General features: G+C 46.7%; 1 protein-coding gene across 2 annotated transcripts in view; it reads left to right on the top strand.

Annotated features, from left to right (window-relative positions):
- The window catches only part of CLTC (clathrin heavy chain), a 73805-nt gene extending 56888 nt beyond the window's left edge, over positions 1 to 16917 (top strand). Inside the window, exons 22-33 of one of the 2 annotated variants that reach the window (XM_081890133.1) lie at positions 2079 to 2236; positions 3315 to 3479; positions 4156 to 4263; positions 4404 to 4571; positions 5784 to 5933; positions 6201 to 6332; positions 6526 to 6636; positions 6813 to 6983; positions 8041 to 8262; positions 10126 to 10146; positions 13625 to 13700; positions 15243 to 16917. In XM_081890133.1, coding sequence (XP_081746259.1) covers positions 2079 to 2236; positions 3315 to 3479; positions 4156 to 4263; positions 4404 to 4571; positions 5784 to 5933; positions 6201 to 6332; positions 6526 to 6636; positions 6813 to 6983; positions 8041 to 8262; positions 10126 to 10146; positions 13625 to 13700; positions 15243 to 15367 — 1607 coding nt within the window. In that variant the 3' untranslated portion in view covers positions 15368 to 16917. The remainder of the gene's footprint in view (positions 1 to 2078; positions 2237 to 3314; positions 3480 to 4155; positions 4264 to 4403; positions 4572 to 5783; positions 5934 to 6200; positions 6333 to 6525; positions 6637 to 6812; positions 6984 to 8040; positions 8263 to 10125; positions 10147 to 13624; positions 13701 to 15242) is intronic. The other variant, XM_081890134.1, reaches the window with a different exon arrangement.
- Positions 16918 to 18785: the final 1868 nt, after the last annotated feature.

Below are 18785 nucleotides of genomic sequence, written 5' to 3'. Positions count from 1 at the left end.
ACCTCACCTCACAACGTCAGATGAGGGGCAGTTAAAGCTGCAGCTGGGATCAAAAGGGGTCTGCAGGCACATCCAGTCAGCTGACAGTTGGTGGCTGCAAGGTGCTTTGAAGTCCCACCAGCCAATTGTTGGGGCTTCAAAGCGCAGGGCAGGTCTCTGCAGGCATATTCCTTAATGAGAGCCCTGCATTGCCAAAGTCCCGCCACTCGGCTGGTATTGACTACCTTAGGGAGTTCCACTTTGGGAACTCCCTAGTTCAGCTCAGTGGGCTGGAGGAAGCCATTTGGGTTCAATGCACTTTGAATACAAACTGCTTGCTCAGGGCAGGGGGAGCACTTCCTTAATTGAAGCATTTTTTTCCTCTCTTTCCAGAGGAAGCAGCTTATCTCTAACAAAGCTTTACTCAAGAGTTGAAATAAATGGACCCAAGTTAGTCATGTCCATTATTTCCATTGGTTTTATTCTGAGTAGCATTGGCTACAACACGTTGCATTCAAAGCACTGAAAGAAGCGCTTTAAATGCAATCAGTTTTCTGGTTGTTGTTTTTTAAAAGGAGCGCTTCTCCCTCCAGACTTGAAAGGGGCTCCCTGTGACCAATTCTCAGCTGGTTGTCCCAGGGGGAGCCCCTTTGAAGGGGCACCCCTAGCCTTCGGAGGAGGCTGCTGTAACCTGCTGATCCTCTGGAGGTTACCAAAACCTCCTTTGGACTTTGACAGGTTTCAGTCACCTGTCACTCTTATGATGTTGGGTGAGTGGTCCTTCCCACATGCGGAGTCACCCTGCGGGGTGGTTGGAAGATCAAGACCTGTCCTGGCAGCTATATCTGGTTCCACCCCCCATGCTCCACCATGACAACCCAGAAACACAAGAGAGTGATTAAAGAGCTGGCTATTGCACATGGGAATCTGATCTGAGTTTGTTCCACAGCATAGGGCCCTTGAGAGAGGGGTCTGTTTTTGCTTTCCTTCAAGTTTCTCTAGAATGGCAGGATCAGGCAGGGTTGGCATTGCAGCCAGTCGCACGTGAAACTTTCCCCCTCAGCCCTCCTCTTCCTTTCTGAAAACATTTTAAGCAGAACTTGATTGGATGAGAAATTCCTAGTTACGAGACAGTGGCCTGGCTCATATGTCACGTTACACCAGTTTCTTTGCCTTTTTTATTTTTTTGAGTTTCAAAGATTTTTGACAATTTAACTTCAAATTTAAAATAATTATAAGGTGCCTTCCTCCTGGGTGTTCCCATTCCCGCTCCCTCTTGCTGCATTAAGTCTTCCTCTTCCTTGTTGCAGGAAGCAGCTATTCGAAGCATAGTTATCCTGCAACATTGACTTTCTTTCTGTTAAAGGAGCCTCTTTGCTTTCTTCTCTCTACTCCCCAGTTTTTGTCACCTTCTTTCAGGGTGACCAGGCTGAGAAGGGCCCCTCTCCAGGATTCTTGCAATCACACGAAGACTTCTTTGTACCAACATAACAATTGGTTGTCCCCCATTTAACTCCCCTCCCATAACTGCAAGAGGGGTCTATTCCCCCCCACCCTTTCGGGTCCCACTTTTTGAAACCCATAGCAGAGGAAAAGATGAGGATCTGCCTCCCTCCCTAATGGCAAGATACCCAAGTGGTTGGCAAAGTACATTTATCCTCTACCAGATGCGTTGAACAGACTTGCTCAGTATAAGGGGCGGATGACAAAGAAGTGGATTGTTTGGCTGACCCGATTTTTTTTTCCTCCCCTCTTCCCTAGTTTTGGGAAGCTTGTGTTCTGTCCAGCAAGAATGAGCGACTGTGTTTTGCTCTAATAGCTCAGCACGCAGCTCAAGTCTAAGTACGAATTAATCAGTGTTCTGGGGGGGGCTCATCCTGTTTTTGCTTTTTGCCAGTGTCGCACATGCCGTGATGTTGTCCACCCCTCCCTTTCCTAATAAGTGACGTTCTTCGTCGAGTGAGACTGCGGTCGAGTAATAAGTACGAAGTGAAGGATCTCTGCCTTTCAGCCTAACTGGGCAATGCTGCTGATTGTCAGCATGATGTGACCTTGAACTTTTTTTTCTTTCTTTCTCTCCTCTCCGCCCCCCAACTTAGGAAACTGGGAGGAGCTGGTGAAATACTTGCAGATGGCCCGCAGGAAGGCCCGGGAATCCTATGTGGAGACGGAACTCATTTTTGCACTTGCTAAAACAAACCGTTTGGCCGAGCTGGAAGAATTCATCAACGGGCCAAACAATGCCCACATTCAACAAGTGAGTCCTTCCGTCAGCCTTTTAAATGCGAATTTCAAGTGTGGGGTGTTTTGTTTTGTTTTGAGTTTGGTTAGTTCAGCTCCTCCTGTCTCTTTGCAAGGTTTGGGTTTACACTCTTAGATACAATGATTTTTGGGGGGAGGAGACCTCAAGTATCAAAATGATTTTTATATGGGATCTGAGAAGTTTTCTTTGGAGTGGTTAGCGTGTTGAAGGCTCGGAGGACCTGGTTAGAATCTCCACTCAGCCCTAAAACTGCCCTGGGGGTGGCCTTAAGACAGTCACCACCTCACAGCCCACCCTACTTCAAAGGGCTGTTGGGGGGGTAAAGTGTGTAGGAGCCATGTAAACTGCTCTTTGGAGAAAGAATGGAACAGAAACAGAACAAATGGGCTTCTGAAATAATGGAACTAAACTTGGGCATGTGTTTTTGTAAAAGGAAAGCCAGGCTTTTTGGTTAAACTGGTCCAGTAGCGTTTTTTTGCTTTGTTTTATTGGCGTTAAGTCACAAATGAACAAAAGTGTACAGTGACCTATGTGTGGAGCAGTGAAAGCTTATACAGGCAGTCAGGAGTTTCCAAATTTCCAGAACTTGTGAAATGTAATTCAAACTGTGTTACGTGTGAGGGCATATCACTGAGATCGAGCCAGCGAGAATGTAGCTGTGCCATACTGTGGTGTGGGTCTCTATTCCCATTCACAAAACTGGCAAACTGGAACCACACTTTGTCAAATTGATCGGTCCAGCATTCATATATCATTGGAACTGTTCATCCCACTCAGAAAGCTTAGATAAATGCTTTCGTATGGTCAAATGATTCAGATAGTTTAGCCTCGTCTTGTCATTGCTTTGCAGGGTGGGGTGGACAGATGGTGCCTAAATAACGAGAAGTTGAAAATAGAGAAAAAATGTGTGCGGGGGGGGGGGTGTAATCAGAGAAAAGGTATTCAGATAATTGAGAACAAGTAGTAAGGGGAGATGTGACCTCAATTTTAAGAGAGGATGCTTGAGTACGGAATGAGCATGGTTGGATGGATGAAATCAAGCACTTTTTCTCTTCACCGTTTTCCTCTCTAGGTTGGCGACCGTTGCTATGATGAGAAGATGTATGACGCAGCCAAGCTTCTCTATAACAATGTCTCCAACTTTGGGCGCTTGGCTTCCACGCTGGTCCACCTCGGCGAATATCAGGCAGCCGTGGACGGGGCCCGGAAAGCAAACAGCACTCGGACTTGGAAGGAGGTGAGCCCTTTGCTTCATGCAGTATGCAAAGCTTGTTCCTGTTGGCTTTGATAGGTAGCATTAAAAGAGGGCGGGGGCAAGTAGAGAGATTCATGGAAGAGGAGAGGGCTGATCAGACGTGACAGTGTCAGGGAAGAGTCCCCAGCTCCAATCCCTGGCATCTCCAGGTAGGGCTGGGAATGTCCTCTGTCTTAAACGCTGGAGAGCCGCTGCCAGTCAGTGTAGAAAGTACTGAACTAGATGGACCAATGGTCAGGTTCTGTATAAAGCAGCTTCCTCTGTTCCTGTTTAAATCAGCCTTTGATTCAGAACCCTGAGGACTGGAGCCTTGCTTTGGTTTTAAAGGAAGAGCTGTAGCTCAGTGGTAGAGCACCTGCTTTGCATGCAGAAAGGTTCAAGCCTTGGCATCTCCAGGTAGGACTGGGAAGGCCTGAAAAAGGCCTGGAGAGCTGCTGCCAGTCAGTACAGTCAATGCTGGGCTAGATGGGTCCATCATCCTTGGCCTCACCAGCCTGAGCCTAATGGGAATTAGAGTCTAGCATCATCTGGAGAACGATGCTGGCTCAGTGCAACAGTGGAGAAAGGGGTTTCTAGAGAGGAGGACTTTGCTGCTCCCCCCAGTTCCTCTGAGAGAGAAGGTAACTGAAGCTCGGTCTTTGACGTTTCCCCCCTCCAGGTCTGCTTTGCGTGCGTGGATGGGAAAGAGTTCCGCCTGGCCCAGATGTGCGGCCTTCACATTGTTGTGCATGCAGATGAACTGGAGGAGCTCATCAACTATTACCAGGTAATGGGGAGGTGGGGAAAAAAAACGTGGGTGTGCCAGTACTGATGGTACTGCAGAGCTCTGCCTTCGTAAAGGGGTGCTCAAGGAGGAGGCGGCTGCTGAGCATTAACTCATTACTCTTTCTCCCCCACCACCCCCAGGACCGTGGCTACTTTGAGGAGCTGATCACCATGTTGGAATCAGCTCTGGGGCTGGAGCGGGCCCATATGGGAATGTTCACGGAGCTGGCCATCCTCTACTCCAAATTCAAGCCACAGAAAATGAGGGAACACCTGGAGCTCTTTTGGTCGCGAGTCAACATTCCTAAGGTAACTCTGTCCCCGAGATTGCAAACTGTATGAGGAATAGAAAACAGGTGGGGGTGGCTGTGTAAGAGGAAGATCACAGGTTAAAAAGTAAAAATCCAGAACCTTGCAGAGTGATTGTGGCTGAACATTTTGGTGAGTTAATAATAATAAAATATTTTTTTTATTTATACCCCGCCCATCCCGGTATAAAAACCGGGCTCAGGGCGGCTAACAGCAAATATAAAACATTGATTAAAATGCAACTTAAAAACAGCATAAAAGAGCATAAAAGACAACATAAAATGCAGCATCAATACCAAAAAAAATCAGGGGTCATTTTTTTTGGGGGGGGAACTATGTTAAACTAGGAACAGGGAGGTCCTGGCTCAAATTTGGGGAGGGACCCCTCCTTGCTTAGAGCCCATGGGGAGCGGCTACAAATTGAGCAAAAGATCTTGTCTGAACTGGTGGTAGTGCAGCTTCGTAATATGTCCCCATTCAGCTATAGGGTGGCCTTGGGCCATTGCTGCCTGTTAGCCTAACCTACCTCACAGGCGTCATCAAGGTGGAGGAGAATTCGCTCATACGCTTCCTCTTTCTCAAGGCAATTTGGGTGGCACTGCAGCATGTTTTCAAGGAGCAAATGCTGTCACCATTCTGGCTCAGACATTGAAGTTCAGTAGCACCAGCGGCAACAGTGGCTCCAACAGTGCACACTTGTGGCAGGGCAGCGCTCTCCATGGGCCTGTCAGACAAACTGAATGGGCAGGAGACCTGTTGATGGCTATTAGACATAATAATGGCCAAGTAGCTCTGGGCATTGGGAGGCAGGGTTTGCTTTCCTGTGAATTCCAGTTGGTCGGGAGCAACTGAGGAAGACTGCCATTGGAGCTTCCCAGAGGCATCTGGTTGGTTATTGTTGAACACAGATGCTGTGCTAGTCTAAGCTAGGAAGGCTCTCAGCCTGTTCTAGACTGGTTCTAATACTCTAAACCAGTGGTTTACCCTCCATGGATCACCTAAAAGTTGTTCAGGGTCCTGGTGGACCACTTAATGATTTTTCTGCCTTTTGTAGCAATTGTGATGCACTGCTCTAGATGCTGTGAGATTTCTATATTGTATTACAATTTGAATTCCATACAATTCAAGGCTCTAAAGTGTTCTTCACAGACGCTGTGGGTGACCTGACAGACTCCTGCAGACCATAGTCTAAACCATTTTCATTTCTTGAAGGTGTTGAGGGCAGCTGAACAAGCCCATCTTTGGGCCGAGTTAGTCTTCCTGTACGACAAATACGAAGAATACGATAACGCCATCATTACCATGATGAACCACCCGACAGATGCTTGGAAGGAAGGGCAGTTCAAAGACATCATCACTAAGGTACTGTCCTGTTTCTCAGTGAATTCCCCTTGGTAGGTTTTATATCTTGTGTGGGTATTTTGATTTGGCCATTGGAACAGGAAGCACCTGCATGATCCTGTCCCACTGGTGTGTTGGATGAGCAAGTGGCTTTCTGTTGGGAACTGTGCCAAAGCGAAGGAGGCGTTGTGCCGGGGATAGCCAGAATTGCGCCTTTGTGACCTTAAGCTTTCCCTGCCACCCTTGCAAATGTTTGGGAGCCAGTTAACCCGCCTTTGCTTCCCTCAGGTGGCCAACGTGGAGCTGTATTACAAAGCGATCCAGTTTTACTTGGAGTTCAAACCTCTGCTGCTCAACGACTTGCTGATGGTGCTGTCTCCCCGACTGGACCACACGCGTGCGGTCAACTTCTTCAGCAAGGTAGGGTCATCCCTCTCTGGAGGAAACTTCCATCTGCATCCCCTCCTTAATTTGGAAGTGGCCTTGCCACAGATCAGAGCACAGCCACTTGGCCAAGATCCCCCCCCCCAACTTTAAGGTAGTTAAAAAAATGATTAAATAGCCCCTGGCTGCTTGGTTGGGTCATGCAGTAACCTCCTACCCCTGTTCACAGGTTAAACAGCTTCCACTGGTGAAGCCCTACTTGCGCTCCGTTCAGAACCACAATAACAAATCGGTGAACGAATCTCTGAACAACCTCTTCATTATAGAAGAAGACTATCAGGTAGGAACGGTTTCAGGGTGTCACATGTTCTCAGGATGCTAAAACTCATCTTCAGTTCTGTGCATCAGAAACTACATCCTCTGTTTCTCTGAAATATTATTTTATTATATTTATACCTATACCCTGCCTTCATTGGCCCGAAAGCGCCATTTTAAAACCTCCTTCCCCGCATCCAGGCTCTCAGGACCTCGATAGATGCCTATGACAACTTTGACAACATCTCCCTTGCTCAGCGCCTGGAGAAGCACGAGCTGATTGAGTTCAGGAGAATCGCTGCGTATCTCTTCAAAGGCAACAACCGCTGGAAGCAGAGTGTGGAGCTGTGCAAGAAAGACAGGCTATACAAGGTGACAGGGCTGGTGGGGTGAGCGCTGCCTGTCTGTATCGGGAGGGTGGCCAGCAGGAGGCAGCGATGAGGGCAAAGCAGCTTTGCTTGCAGAAGAGTTTCCAAGGCCCTTCGATTTGTGCTTGCAACCCTCCATGACATGGTGTTTGTCCTCTCCTTCTTGTCTTCAAAATTGTATGGTTTATTCAGATTCACATAATTGGATCTGCTCACCCAGCTGTTGGAAAACAAGTGTTCTTAAAGAAGCAGACTACACATCCATGTGAAATACGTCTGTTCAAGCGCTTTGTAGACTACCCTTCACCAATAGGTTCCAGAGCAGCTTCTCATCACTAGACATCTAAATCGGACACAATAGAGTTAAGATATGATAGGTTCCGCAACTGCAATGCGCGAAGAAAGGGGGCATCGTCAAACAACTCATCAGTCCCATATTCATGTAAAAGTAGCTCAAGTTTGGAATACATAAAGCTGATACCCATCTAAAACTGCATGTGACATGAAACAAATTTAGGCTTCTGAACCTCTCTGGGAAATCACAGCATTCTACTTTGGGGGAAGAATAAAAAAGCGTTTCCTGTCCTTAACATTTAAAAAGGCATTTTTCATAAACGTGGATATATTTAAAAAGAGCCCGAGTAAAAGAAAAGTGTGAAGAACATTCTGAAGATCCCTAGTAACCTCATTCCTTTTGAAAATGTTGCCCTGGTAGCAGCTACTGCAGATGGAAAACACACAGTGGAGAGGCCAGCCTTTCCCCCACTCTGATATTTTGGATTATAGCTCCCAACACAGCTGATGGGATTTGTAGTCCAAAACATTGCTGGGGCTGATGGGATTTGTAGTCCAAAACATTGCTGGGGCTGATGGGATTTGTAGTCCAAAACATTGCTGGGGCTGATGGGATTTGTAGTCCCAAACATGAAGTTGGGGTAGGTGGGCAACGGCTAGGCCGCTCTTGAGCAGTAGGGCAGTTACACATCATTGCTTGACACATTCTTCTCTTTTCCTCTTTTTTGGCACATTTTCTGATTTTTGTCACCTGCTTCCCCTGCCAGGATGCCATGCAGTACGCTTCGGAGTCCAAAGACACTGAGCTGGCGGAAGAGTTGTTGCAGTGGTTCCTGCAGGAGGGCAAGAGGGAGTGTTTTGGGGCCTGCCTCTTCACCTGCTATGACCTCCTCCGGCCAGATGTTGTCCTGGAGACAGCCTGGAGGCACAATATCATGGATTTTGCCATGCCTTACTTCATCCAGGTCATGAAGGAGTATTTGAGCAAGGTAAGGAGGGCCTCAGAGCCCGCCCACCCCAATAAATCAGAGGCCTCCCTGCTGGTTGCTTGCCGTGCTGTTTCCCCATGAACACAATCAGTTGTGTGTTATGTGTGCGACTAACCCCTGCGTTGTGCTTCTTGGAGTGTCAGTCTCTGTCCTCGTTGGCACTTGTTCTTCTTGAGACTTTCCCCCCCGATCAGTAAGACATGGCACAAGAGGAAAAGGGAATGGGAGGGAGGAGGGGAAAGCAAGCTTGAGCACAAGTTTTTCAAGTCACCGTTTTTATAACATAGTTAAATAGGTTCTGGCTGTGTTGATAAAGAGCAGTCCCTCCCAGGAAGCAGCCCTAGATCAGGTCCAGGACCAGAGCAGGTGATACCGTGTAATCAGCCACAACTTCTACCATTGCTGAGCTTGGAGGATGTGCCTGGAATTGGAGCCCCCTGATCAGTCTAGCATTGGTCTCGCAAGACCAATTCCTGCAGGTTGGAAGCCACTTTTGCGGGTAATCAAGAGTGGTTCATCCGTAAGACTTAAATCCACAAAGGATTGAATGCTGTGTTTCCCGCATATGCTGGCATTTTCAATTACTGTGATGCAACCAGACCTTTGCAATTCCTCCTTACGTGAGCTGACATCCCGGTGCAGAAGTATGTAGCAAGCCAGAAAGGGTCTGTTTCTATCATCCACTGTGGATCTTCTTCAGGGGTGGTTGGAAGCTTTGCCCACTCAGGAACAATCTGTCCAGCAACAAGTGCTGCAGTCCCTGCTAGGTGATTTGCTCTTTGCCATACTGACCACCTCCCTTGTTGGTCAAGCTGTGAAAATGGGTTTCTGGTCTCCTCGACTCAGCCCAAGTGATGCTTTCAAAGAGGTATCTCTTGAGCGGCTGGCTTTCCACTTGCTTGTTGCAGCACCAGCTTAAAACTTGAGTGTTTCAGGGGTTCCAAAAGGTTTTGGGCGATCTCAGCAATCCTTTCGCTGAAAGAATGGTGCCTCAATGACCCCAGCCAGCTCATGCTCCCAGAAGTTGCCTTCCTAGATCTAGGAAGTCTGAATTCTCTCTCCACCCCCCAACCCCCAAGCAGCACTCCTGTGTTTATGGAAAGGTGCATTTGATTTATCCAGAACCTTGTAGTGCTTGCCGCAATAGCTCTCGATTAAAAACAGTGAAAGTTGCTCAGTAGCCGTATAATCGTTTAAATGGGAGTATTTTATTTTAGTTACTGAATTTATATCCCACACTTTCCTCCAAAGGAGTCCAGGGCGGCAAATGTATCAATGCTAAAACAATAAACCTCTTTAAAAACAGTTTACAATAACCTTCCGAAAACAGTCAAAACTCCTAAAAGCGTACTCCTGCTGCTCCTGAAAGTGTGAGAAAACTGGGTGACCAAGGCTGAGATTAGGTGGTTCTGTGCATGCTGGGATGTGAACTATTTAGACTGGATCCCAGCCCTAGCCCACAAGGCTCTGTTCCTTTCAGAAACACAGGGTCACAGGTCAAAAAAGGACTTGAACCCAGCATGCAGGAGTTAAGGAAGAAATAATTTTGGTGGCGGCAGCAGTAACCTTGTTCCTTTAACCTGGGGGCAGCAATCTCAGCATAGCAACATCCTAGTCCAGAAAGCCTGCACTCAGTTTCACAACGTACATTGTGTATAACCTGGCCTGGCCTTGGAATCGGAAGCCCAACTTGGCTTTCAGTAGCAGATAACTTCCAATATGTTTTTGGTTTTTTTAAAAGGTTTTAATACCCCCCCCACCCTTCTTTGCTCTTTGCTTAATCTACCTTTAAAAGAAAAAGAAATGCTCTATTATGGAGTGAGTTTTTTTCCTCTAAGCTGCACCTTCTGAATTCCTTTGCAGGTTGATACAATAAAGGAAAAGGTGAAAGTTGATTCTTTTCCATCTTTAAGTCTGGAGGCCTAAGTCTAAGGATATATATCTGCATGAGTTTTCTCCCTCTTCCCCTCCTTCCTACCTTTACTACACTGCTGCTACTGCTTTCTGCCCGCCAGCCCCTTGAACAGAAATCTCACTAAAGCCTCTGCAAATTAAAACCATAGTCATTAGCTGTAGGACCAACCAGTAGACACTAATTGGCTAATAGACTCTCCCAGGAAGGTTGGATGCACTCAGTTGGATCACAGTTTGAAGAGCGACCACAAGGCCCTGGGAACCTGGTCCCCAAGAAACATTTCAAAATAAATTGCCCTGCTGGTGGCGGCAAATCATTTTAGTGGTGCCACCCTCTCCCCCCACCCCCAGAGAGTATCAGGGTGGCAATCTGGGTTCCTCTCCCTCATTTAATGCAATATCTTTTTTGCCTTGTTGGAAAGGACTGTGATCCAACACCTGATCCTCGAGTCTTACTAATGTGTCTCGTTGAAAGTAGGCAAAACCAAAGAATGCTCCAGCTAGCTGCTTAAAGACTGGGGTTTTTTTTCACCTCCAACTCGGTGTCCAGTTTTCCCACTTCCAGCCGGCTCTCCTTCCAGCCCAAGGCTCGTTCCCTGAGCCAGAGCCCTCTTGGTTTAAACCCTTCTCACCTTTACAAAAAAACCCCCCAATCCCTCCCAGACGTTCTCAGCATTTCCTTTAAACCAGAACTGATGCTCAAAGAACTTCCTTTCCCAGGAGTTAAACCCCTTTCTGTTTGGCTGGTGGGTTCGAGGGAATGCTAAAAGGCCATTTCCAAAAAGTCTGCAAATCAGACATTGATTTAAAGCTGCCGCCTCTTCCTTTTTTGAGCAGCCCCTTGCAGCAGCTTCTGAAACCTGTTGCAGATCTGTGCCTTAAAACGCTCTCCCTAAAAGTCCTTCAGCAGCTAGCAAGTCGAGTCGGTTGGAAAAAAACAAAAGAAAAGAAAAGTGTGGTGTGAAAAAAGGTTAATGAACTGCAGTGTTTTGCTTTCTTGAACTGAGCATGTTCAACAGTCATTGTGATGTTACATCTCACTTTCCCCTGAAGCTGCAAAGCGCATTGCTGTGGGTGATGGGGAGGGGCGGGGGTGGGGTGCTGCGTGCCGTGAACTTTTTTGGGGAGGTGGGGGTGGGAAAGGGAGCCTTGTCTGGCCGCCATCTTTCCAACCTCACTCCCCTGCTTCAGTTCTTTTGCCTTTTTTCCATGAATCACACACATGGCACCAAAAATATATAGATAAATATATATATATAAAACATTGACCGCATGTGATTTATTTTTTTTATTTTTTACTCTTTCTCCCCCCTCTGCAGCTTTATCGCAGTCTCCGTGGAAAAGCCTTTCTTTTTTAAAAAAATGCAGTTCTGTGCACTTAACGAAATCTATCAGCAGGGAGTGTCCAATAGTTTGGTTTTTTGTGTAAAGAGCAGCTTCTGTCCCCCCCCCCCTTTTTTAAACAAGCTTGCAGAGTATATTCTAAACCCTTGTGTTTAGTAAGAGCCACCTGAGTAGAGTTTAAAATTTATTTTTAATGGACAGGTTTTTTTGTGTTGTTTTTTTTTAATGGTCTGGTCCGGAAACTGGCCTGGGCCCTGTGGAGACTCTGCCTCTTCTGCTTAGCTTGCACATTTCTCTGTCTGGATCTTTGCTTCGGTAACCTCACACAATCCCAAGCTTATTCTGGTTCTTCCTCATCGCCGCAGGCTTCCCAGCAGGAGCAGTGTTGACTTTTGTAGGGGTAACACGATCTGCCCAGAGAGCAGGCTATGAAGCTTGAGAAAGGTTGACTGGATGCTCTCGTTTGCCTCTCTGCCCCCCCATGTGTCCCCCCTGCCCCCTTGTGTGTTCTCCTAACCTCCCTTGTGTTTCGTCGGGAAGCCAACCAGGGGGTGTGGGGGAAACTGAATTCCTGACCCTATTACTCTAGAGGTGGATTCCAGCCCAGCGATAGTAGCTCTGCCCTGCCTCCACGGCTGGAGGTAGCCATGATTCTGAATATCACTTGCTGAGAACTGCAGGAAGGGAGAGGGCTCTTGTTCTTGAATCCTGCTTGCGGCTTTCCCACTGGCGTCTGGTCGGCCGCAATGAGAACAAGATGCTGAACTAGGCTGGCCATTAGCTTGACCCAGTAGGGCCTAAGTTCTTAGCAGTCTTACTAAACAGTAAGGAGAGGGTCGTAGCTCAGTAGCAAATCGCTTGCTTGGCATGTAGAACCTGTTCCCAGCATTCCCCATTAAAAAGGGAAACCAGAAAGGATCAGGTAGTGACAGGTGAGGATAAGATCTCTCCGGCTAAGGCCTTCGAAAGCTTCTGCCGGTCAGAGGAGACAATGTGTGCTCAGATGGACATTCAGTTTGACCCGATAGAAGGCATCTTCCTCAGCTCCAAGGGTAACTTCCAGATCATAGAAGTTAGTCTTGTAATTTGTGGCATTGGAGTTAGGATCCACCCATTATAATCCTCCTGCAATCCACCTACAACACACTGACCTGTGGGAGGTTCTGCTGTGATCCTTTGGATGCTGAACAAAAAATCTCTCCATCCTGGGCACTTCATTCAGGTTGGGGGTGAGGTGGGAGGGCGCTGAACCTTCCTCCAACCTGCCACAGTTCCAGTGCTCTGCTGTGTCTCCCCCCACACTTCTGAAGAGTATAAAGGTTGTTTTCTCCTGTATATGATGAGCCTCTGCCAGCCTGAGTGGCCACCAGGTGTTTTGAACTCCCAACTCGCATCCTGCTGGCCGGGTCTGGTAGGAGTTGTAGTCCCTTAGAACCCAAGGAGCACCACGTTGTCAAAGGCAGCCATAGGTTATGGAGAAGCAAGAAGCTTGGATGGCAGACAAACGTCCTCCAGTCTTGCTTTGTAACAAATGGTTGCAACCCTGTTCTTTTTAAAGAGATGCGCCTGTGCTTCGCAGGTCACCCAAACCTGTGTCTCAGTAGGTCCAGGTGGGGCCTGTAGAGGCTAAATAGACAGGTATCGCAGGTCACGTTGCAAGCTGCGGATGTGGCAAATCTTTTGGATGGCAGTGTGACAAATTGCCTAGAAACCTATTATTGGATGTGGTCATTTGATCCCCCAAGTGCAGCCTCTAGAGACAATGAGCCTGACAGGTCCAGGCTAGGCTTGGGGAATGAATAACTGGAAAAACCACTTGGCGGTAGGCTTTCCCCTCAGTTCTGAAGGTTTATCGGCAGAACCTCCTTGACGTCTTTTCTCCAAACAGCTGTCCAATGTAGTTGAGGCGGCCTTTGTAACAGTCCCAACGTTAACTCCACGCCCCCCAGCCCCCGAAACCTCATTTTGGGAGCGACCTCGTTTCTCTGACTGTGTTCCACGCCCCTTGAAGGCTTTTCCACTTCTCTGCCAGAAAACAAAACGGGAGTTGAGATTCTGCAGCTCAGCCTTGCCTGATTTCTTTGGGGTTCTTCTGTCTTCCTAGGTGGACAAACTGGACGCCTCAGAGTCTCTGAGGAAAGAGGAAGAGCAGGCAACGGAAACACAGCCCATTGTTTATGGTAACGACCTGCAGCTTAATGTGCAGTTGGGTGGATAAAATGGGCACGCTTTGCAGCAGCTAGTTCTAAAACAGGACTTAAGGAAGTTTGGCAGCTGGCAGCCAGAGGCCATATTCTTTTGGCCCCTGGGCCTGAAGTTCCCTGCCCTGGTACAGTGTGTTTCTGGAAGATACCTAGAGCTGCCATGTTGAGTTTGTTCATTGTAGGGTACTGAGCAGATTTAAATTTAAAACTTTTCTATTGATGAAGCAGTCTTACAAGATTGCAGGAAAGAGGGGCAATTTTCAGGAGAGGCATCTCCTCTCTGAAGGTGCTAGGGCTGGGCAAAGCTTGGCTTTCAACATTGTGATACATCAGCAGCTAAATACCAATACAGTGGTACCTCGGTTTTTGAATGCAATCCGTTCCAGAAGACTTTCAAAACATTCAAAAACCAAGGCGCAAAGGGTGGTCTGCCAATTCAGTAGAGAAAATTGTGAAAAACAACAGATACACACAGCGGAAGCCATTCCAACTTCCGAGGTGTGTTTGAAAACGGGAGCATTTACTCCTGGGTTTCCGGCGTTCGAAATCCGAAACGTACAGAGACGTCCAAAAGCCAAGGTTCCACCGTATATGCTGATAATTCACGATGGCTGGAATTGATGGCAGCTTCCTTGAAGGGCTGCCTTGCCCCAAATGTGCCCACTCAGCCCTTTCACAAGCGCCACTTTGAGAGAAAAAAACCCTTTCAGTCTGGCAGCATCTCTGTTGTGGAACTCCTTGCCTATCTACATTAGGCAAGGCGCCCTCACTAGGCATAATACACAATACAGTGGTGCCCCGCAAGACAAATACCTCGCAGGACGGAAAACCCGCAAGACAAAAGGGTTTTCCGTTTGCGAGTTGCTTCGCAAGACGAATTTCCCTATGGGCTTGCTTCCCGGACGGCTTTTGAAGGCAGGCGGGGGGGAGCAAAGACTTTCGCCCCCCGCCGGCCTTCAGAAGAGGTCCTGGACCTCCCCTCCGCCTGCATTCCCGGGGGCTTTAAAATCGCCCCGGGACAGCGGAGAAGTCCTCTGATGTCCCGGGGTTTTTTAAAATGCTGGGGGTGGGAAGAAAAGCCCTTGTCCCCCCCCCCCAGCCTTCAGAAGAGGTCGGGGGACAGACTGTCCCCGGACCTGGTCTGAAGGCGGTTTCCATAGGAACGCATTGATTGATTTTCAATGCATTCCTATGGGAAACCGTGCTTCGCAAGACAAAAAACTCGCAAGACGAAAAAACTTGCGGAACGAATTAATTTCGTCTTGCGAGGCACCACTGTACTGTATATGAAGCCTTCTATTTCAGCAAGTCTACACAGACATATAATTTAGAAGCCAGGAATGCTGCTTCTTCAGAGCAGTGCTTGCTTGCTTTTTGTAAACTGTTTTGAGTTGGTAGTTCTGATTAAACAAATGAAATAAAAATTAATCGTAGGGGTTCTCATGCTGTCCCCTTTTATGAACATGGATTGAATGGAGCACTGATTCTTTAGCTAACCCTTCTTCCTTTCCCCCCTAGGCCAGCCCCAGCTGATGTTGACGGCTGGGCCCAGCGTTGCAGTCCCCCCACAAGCACCTTTTGGCTACGGCTACACTGCCCCTCCCTATGGGCAGCCTCAGCCCGGTTTCGGATACACCATGTAAGAAAAGCAAGTCTGTTTGGAGCTAGCATCGATTTGCTGTTGAAACTCCACCGTCCCACTTCAGCTCGACAGGGAAAAAGCTTTGTGCCCCTTATAACCTTTACTTTATGAAGGACTGTATTTTTGTTTCTCTCCCCGTCCCCAGCGCAAACCTTTTCAGTCCCACTTAAGCATAATCCTTCTTTTTTCCACATTCCATGTCACTTAGAAAGGACTCTTGTTTTTTTTCTTTCCAAATGGGAATATTTGAGTGGGCTTCCCCCCCCCCCTTTTTTTGCAAGACTTGCTTCTTGACATTAAACCCCGGTCTCTTTGTGACTCTTCCAATTTGCACTCTGTAAACGTTTAAACTCTACTATCGAATCTAAAGTTCAGTGTATGTGAGCAGCTTTACAAATATGTACCGTCTTATCTAAGGGGAAAAAAATCCATTTAAAAGTCTCGTCGTATATTCTGAAGAGGGGGGGTGGCGGCAGAAAAGCTTAAACCAAGAGAAGGATTTGTATTTGGGAGTTGAAACACTAAACCGGCATCTCCTACCCCGCTTGGATTGCTTAGCTCTTTAAAAATAAAAGACATGAGTACAGACAACCTTTCCTGAATTCAAAAAACAACAGCGGCAAACCTAGTAGAGTTCCCCCCCTTTTTAACCTATGCAGGTTTCCAGTTTAGTCTTAGAGAAAAAGCTAGTGTGTGTTCACTCCATACGTAAACGGATGATGACCCTTCTGTCGTGCTACTGTATACCCTGTGCTTTTCTTGTGGGGACCATTTTTTTATTATTTTCCATTGAGGAACAAGGAGGGAGCACCATGAATCCAAGTGTGCGTGTACTTGACCTAACCCTGCCCTGCGGTTCGTGTATGTTGGATATTGTGGTGTTCAAGATCAATATTTTTTTCCTGAGTGTACAGAAGAGAGAAGGGGGGAAAAGAGAGAGAGAGAGAAAATTCAAACAGAAGAGCAGGAGGGGGGAAAAGAAAACCAATTGCTGTTCAATTTTTTTGTTTGTGCAATTTAAAAATGACTCGAATTGGAAAAATAATAATAAATTACTGGACTGTGGACATGCTCTATGGTAGTTTTTCAGTATGCATCTCTCTTCTTCAAGCTCCTTTTTACGATGTATGGGCTCGGTTGAAAAGCAAAACATGGAAAGGTTGGTGCTTTTCAAGGTCAGACGGGAGAGGGGACCAGCAACTTAGCAAAAATACCAAATTGTTACTATGGAGACCAGACTATATTGGCAGGTGACTTTGCACTGAAGAGATTATGTGTGAGAGAGAGACAGAGATGTGTGTGAGGCAGATGTTTGGGGACTATATACTGGAATAAGGGGAGAGATGATAGCACTTTTCAACAGGTGGCTGCAGCTGGGCCAACGACAGCGTCTTTTAACCAGGTGATGAAAACCTCTTTAGGGTTGTAGTTTTTGAGTGTTTCCAGTTAAATCTGACAAAAAATTAAAAAAAATAAAAAGATCATGTTATAGGTATGTTAAGTTGCCTTAATATATTTAGCTTCAAAATAAAATTGACTTCAATGTTCAAACACTCTTCGAATTACTGTCATGTTTGCATGTACAAAATGATGAACCCAGCCGCTGGAAGACTAGACTTGCTTGGCAAGGCTGGCTGGCTTGGCCTGCCCATGGTGGGGTGGTGCATGTGGCCAAACCACCTAGCAACTCGCTGGGCTGTCCTGGATTGGGTCTTCTCTAGGTCCTGGAGCAGACGTTTAGGAGGAGTGGGTGCTGACGAGAATCAAAGCAACACGTGTCTGGTTTACTGCAATATAGGTAACGATCTGGCTTTTGCCATTTTAAAGGCGACAAGAGTAAATAAAGCCAGATACAGCCACTTACAAAATGCCTACAGGGTTCTCAGTGCAGCGACTACGAGAACAGACTATGAAAAATAAGCTGCCTGTATCTTATATTTTCCCTGCAACAAATCCATTTTGGTGATCTTAACCAGTATCAAACCACGCAAACTCCTCCTGTCTGTACCAGAGCTGCAAGCCTGCCTTTTTGTTGTAAAAGGTCACTTGAGTGTGCCTTGATGACTCTTAAAAAACAACACCTTGCCATAGGTATGTTTTCAACTAAGTTCTAAGACCCATTGAAGTTAACAGGCATGGTTAACCTCCCTCCATTACTTTCTATCGCTCTACTCAGCAGAACTTAAGGCAGGTACAACTGGCCAGATCCAGTTCCTTACCCTGCTCTACTCAGAAGTAGACATATCAAGATTATTTGCTGGCTGGCAACTGTTCTACACAACAACCATGTTGATGTTGTCATGTTAATACAGCTTCCCTCCAAGAAGTGGCTGAAGTAGACAATCCTTTGCACACACACACACACACTGCAATTCTCAGGTTCTCCAGCAAGCAAAGATTAAGTCAGTCTCTGTTCTGTATGAATAGAACCACACATAATTTTTGGAAGCATGTTTTGCTGAGCGTCTCCTCCTATATTAAAATGTACAAAGCAGCAACGTCCCCCCTCAAAAGAACAATTGCCCACCACCTTGAACTCCACCATAAACAATACAAATCCATCATATCCTTAATAGATTTTGTGCTTAAAATAAGACACTTCTCCCATACTGTGCCATAAGAGTGGTGTCTGAGCTTCCCTCACTTGAAGCTTAGAGTGTGCCTTGGCTGATTTAAGTATTAAGACCAGCAGTTTCTGGACTCTAGGTCCCATTAACCCGAACTAGAGTGACCAATGGTTAGAAAAAGTGGGAGTTGAGAATCCAACATCTGGTGAACCACAAGTTCTCCGCCTCTGCTAGACCAGTGATGGTAGGAATCTACCATCTTTGTCTATCTCTGCTTTAAGCAACCCACATAAAATATGTGTCAGATGGCACTAAAAACAGACATAATAAAGTTATGAAAATATATTTGACATCAGAGGGTTTAAAAACAGTTGCACATAATTATGCAATTTGCATACTGCTCTGCAAATAAAGTATGCTGGGGATTTTTAACAAGGAATGAAATTAAAATTCTGCAACACACTTGTTTTGGACTGTTGGATGAAATGTCCACCAGAGGGCAGCACCTGCTCAGGTTTCTCCATCATTTTATAAACAGGCATTGAACACAGGCTGTGAAGGTGCAATCACAACATGCCACTTACATGCTGTTGCATCACTTGCGCTCTTGCATAGATATTTCAAGGAGCGGCAGTTGCTAACCGAACAGCTCTTTGTTTTTGAAGTTGATCTGCTTATTCCCCCATGTGCACCTGAAAGGCTGCAGCCTAGAGGCATTTAAATGCAGGTAGTCTATATCAGACCTGCGGCCTTTCCCTTAGAAACAAAGCAAGATTCTAGTCCTCATGGTTCCATATAAAAAGGCTTGAATTCTGAACCTGCGTCAGATCATTGGCCCTCTAGCCATGGATG

Source organism: Podarcis melisellensis (assembly GCF_964234715.1).
Source record: "Podarcis melisellensis genome assembly, chromosome: 15".
Classification (NCBI taxonomy): domain Eukaryota; kingdom Metazoa; phylum Chordata; class Lepidosauria; order Squamata; family Lacertidae; genus Podarcis; species Podarcis melisellensis.
Note: the sequence above shows the minus strand (reverse complement) of the source record. Positions and strands in the feature narration are given on the sequence as shown.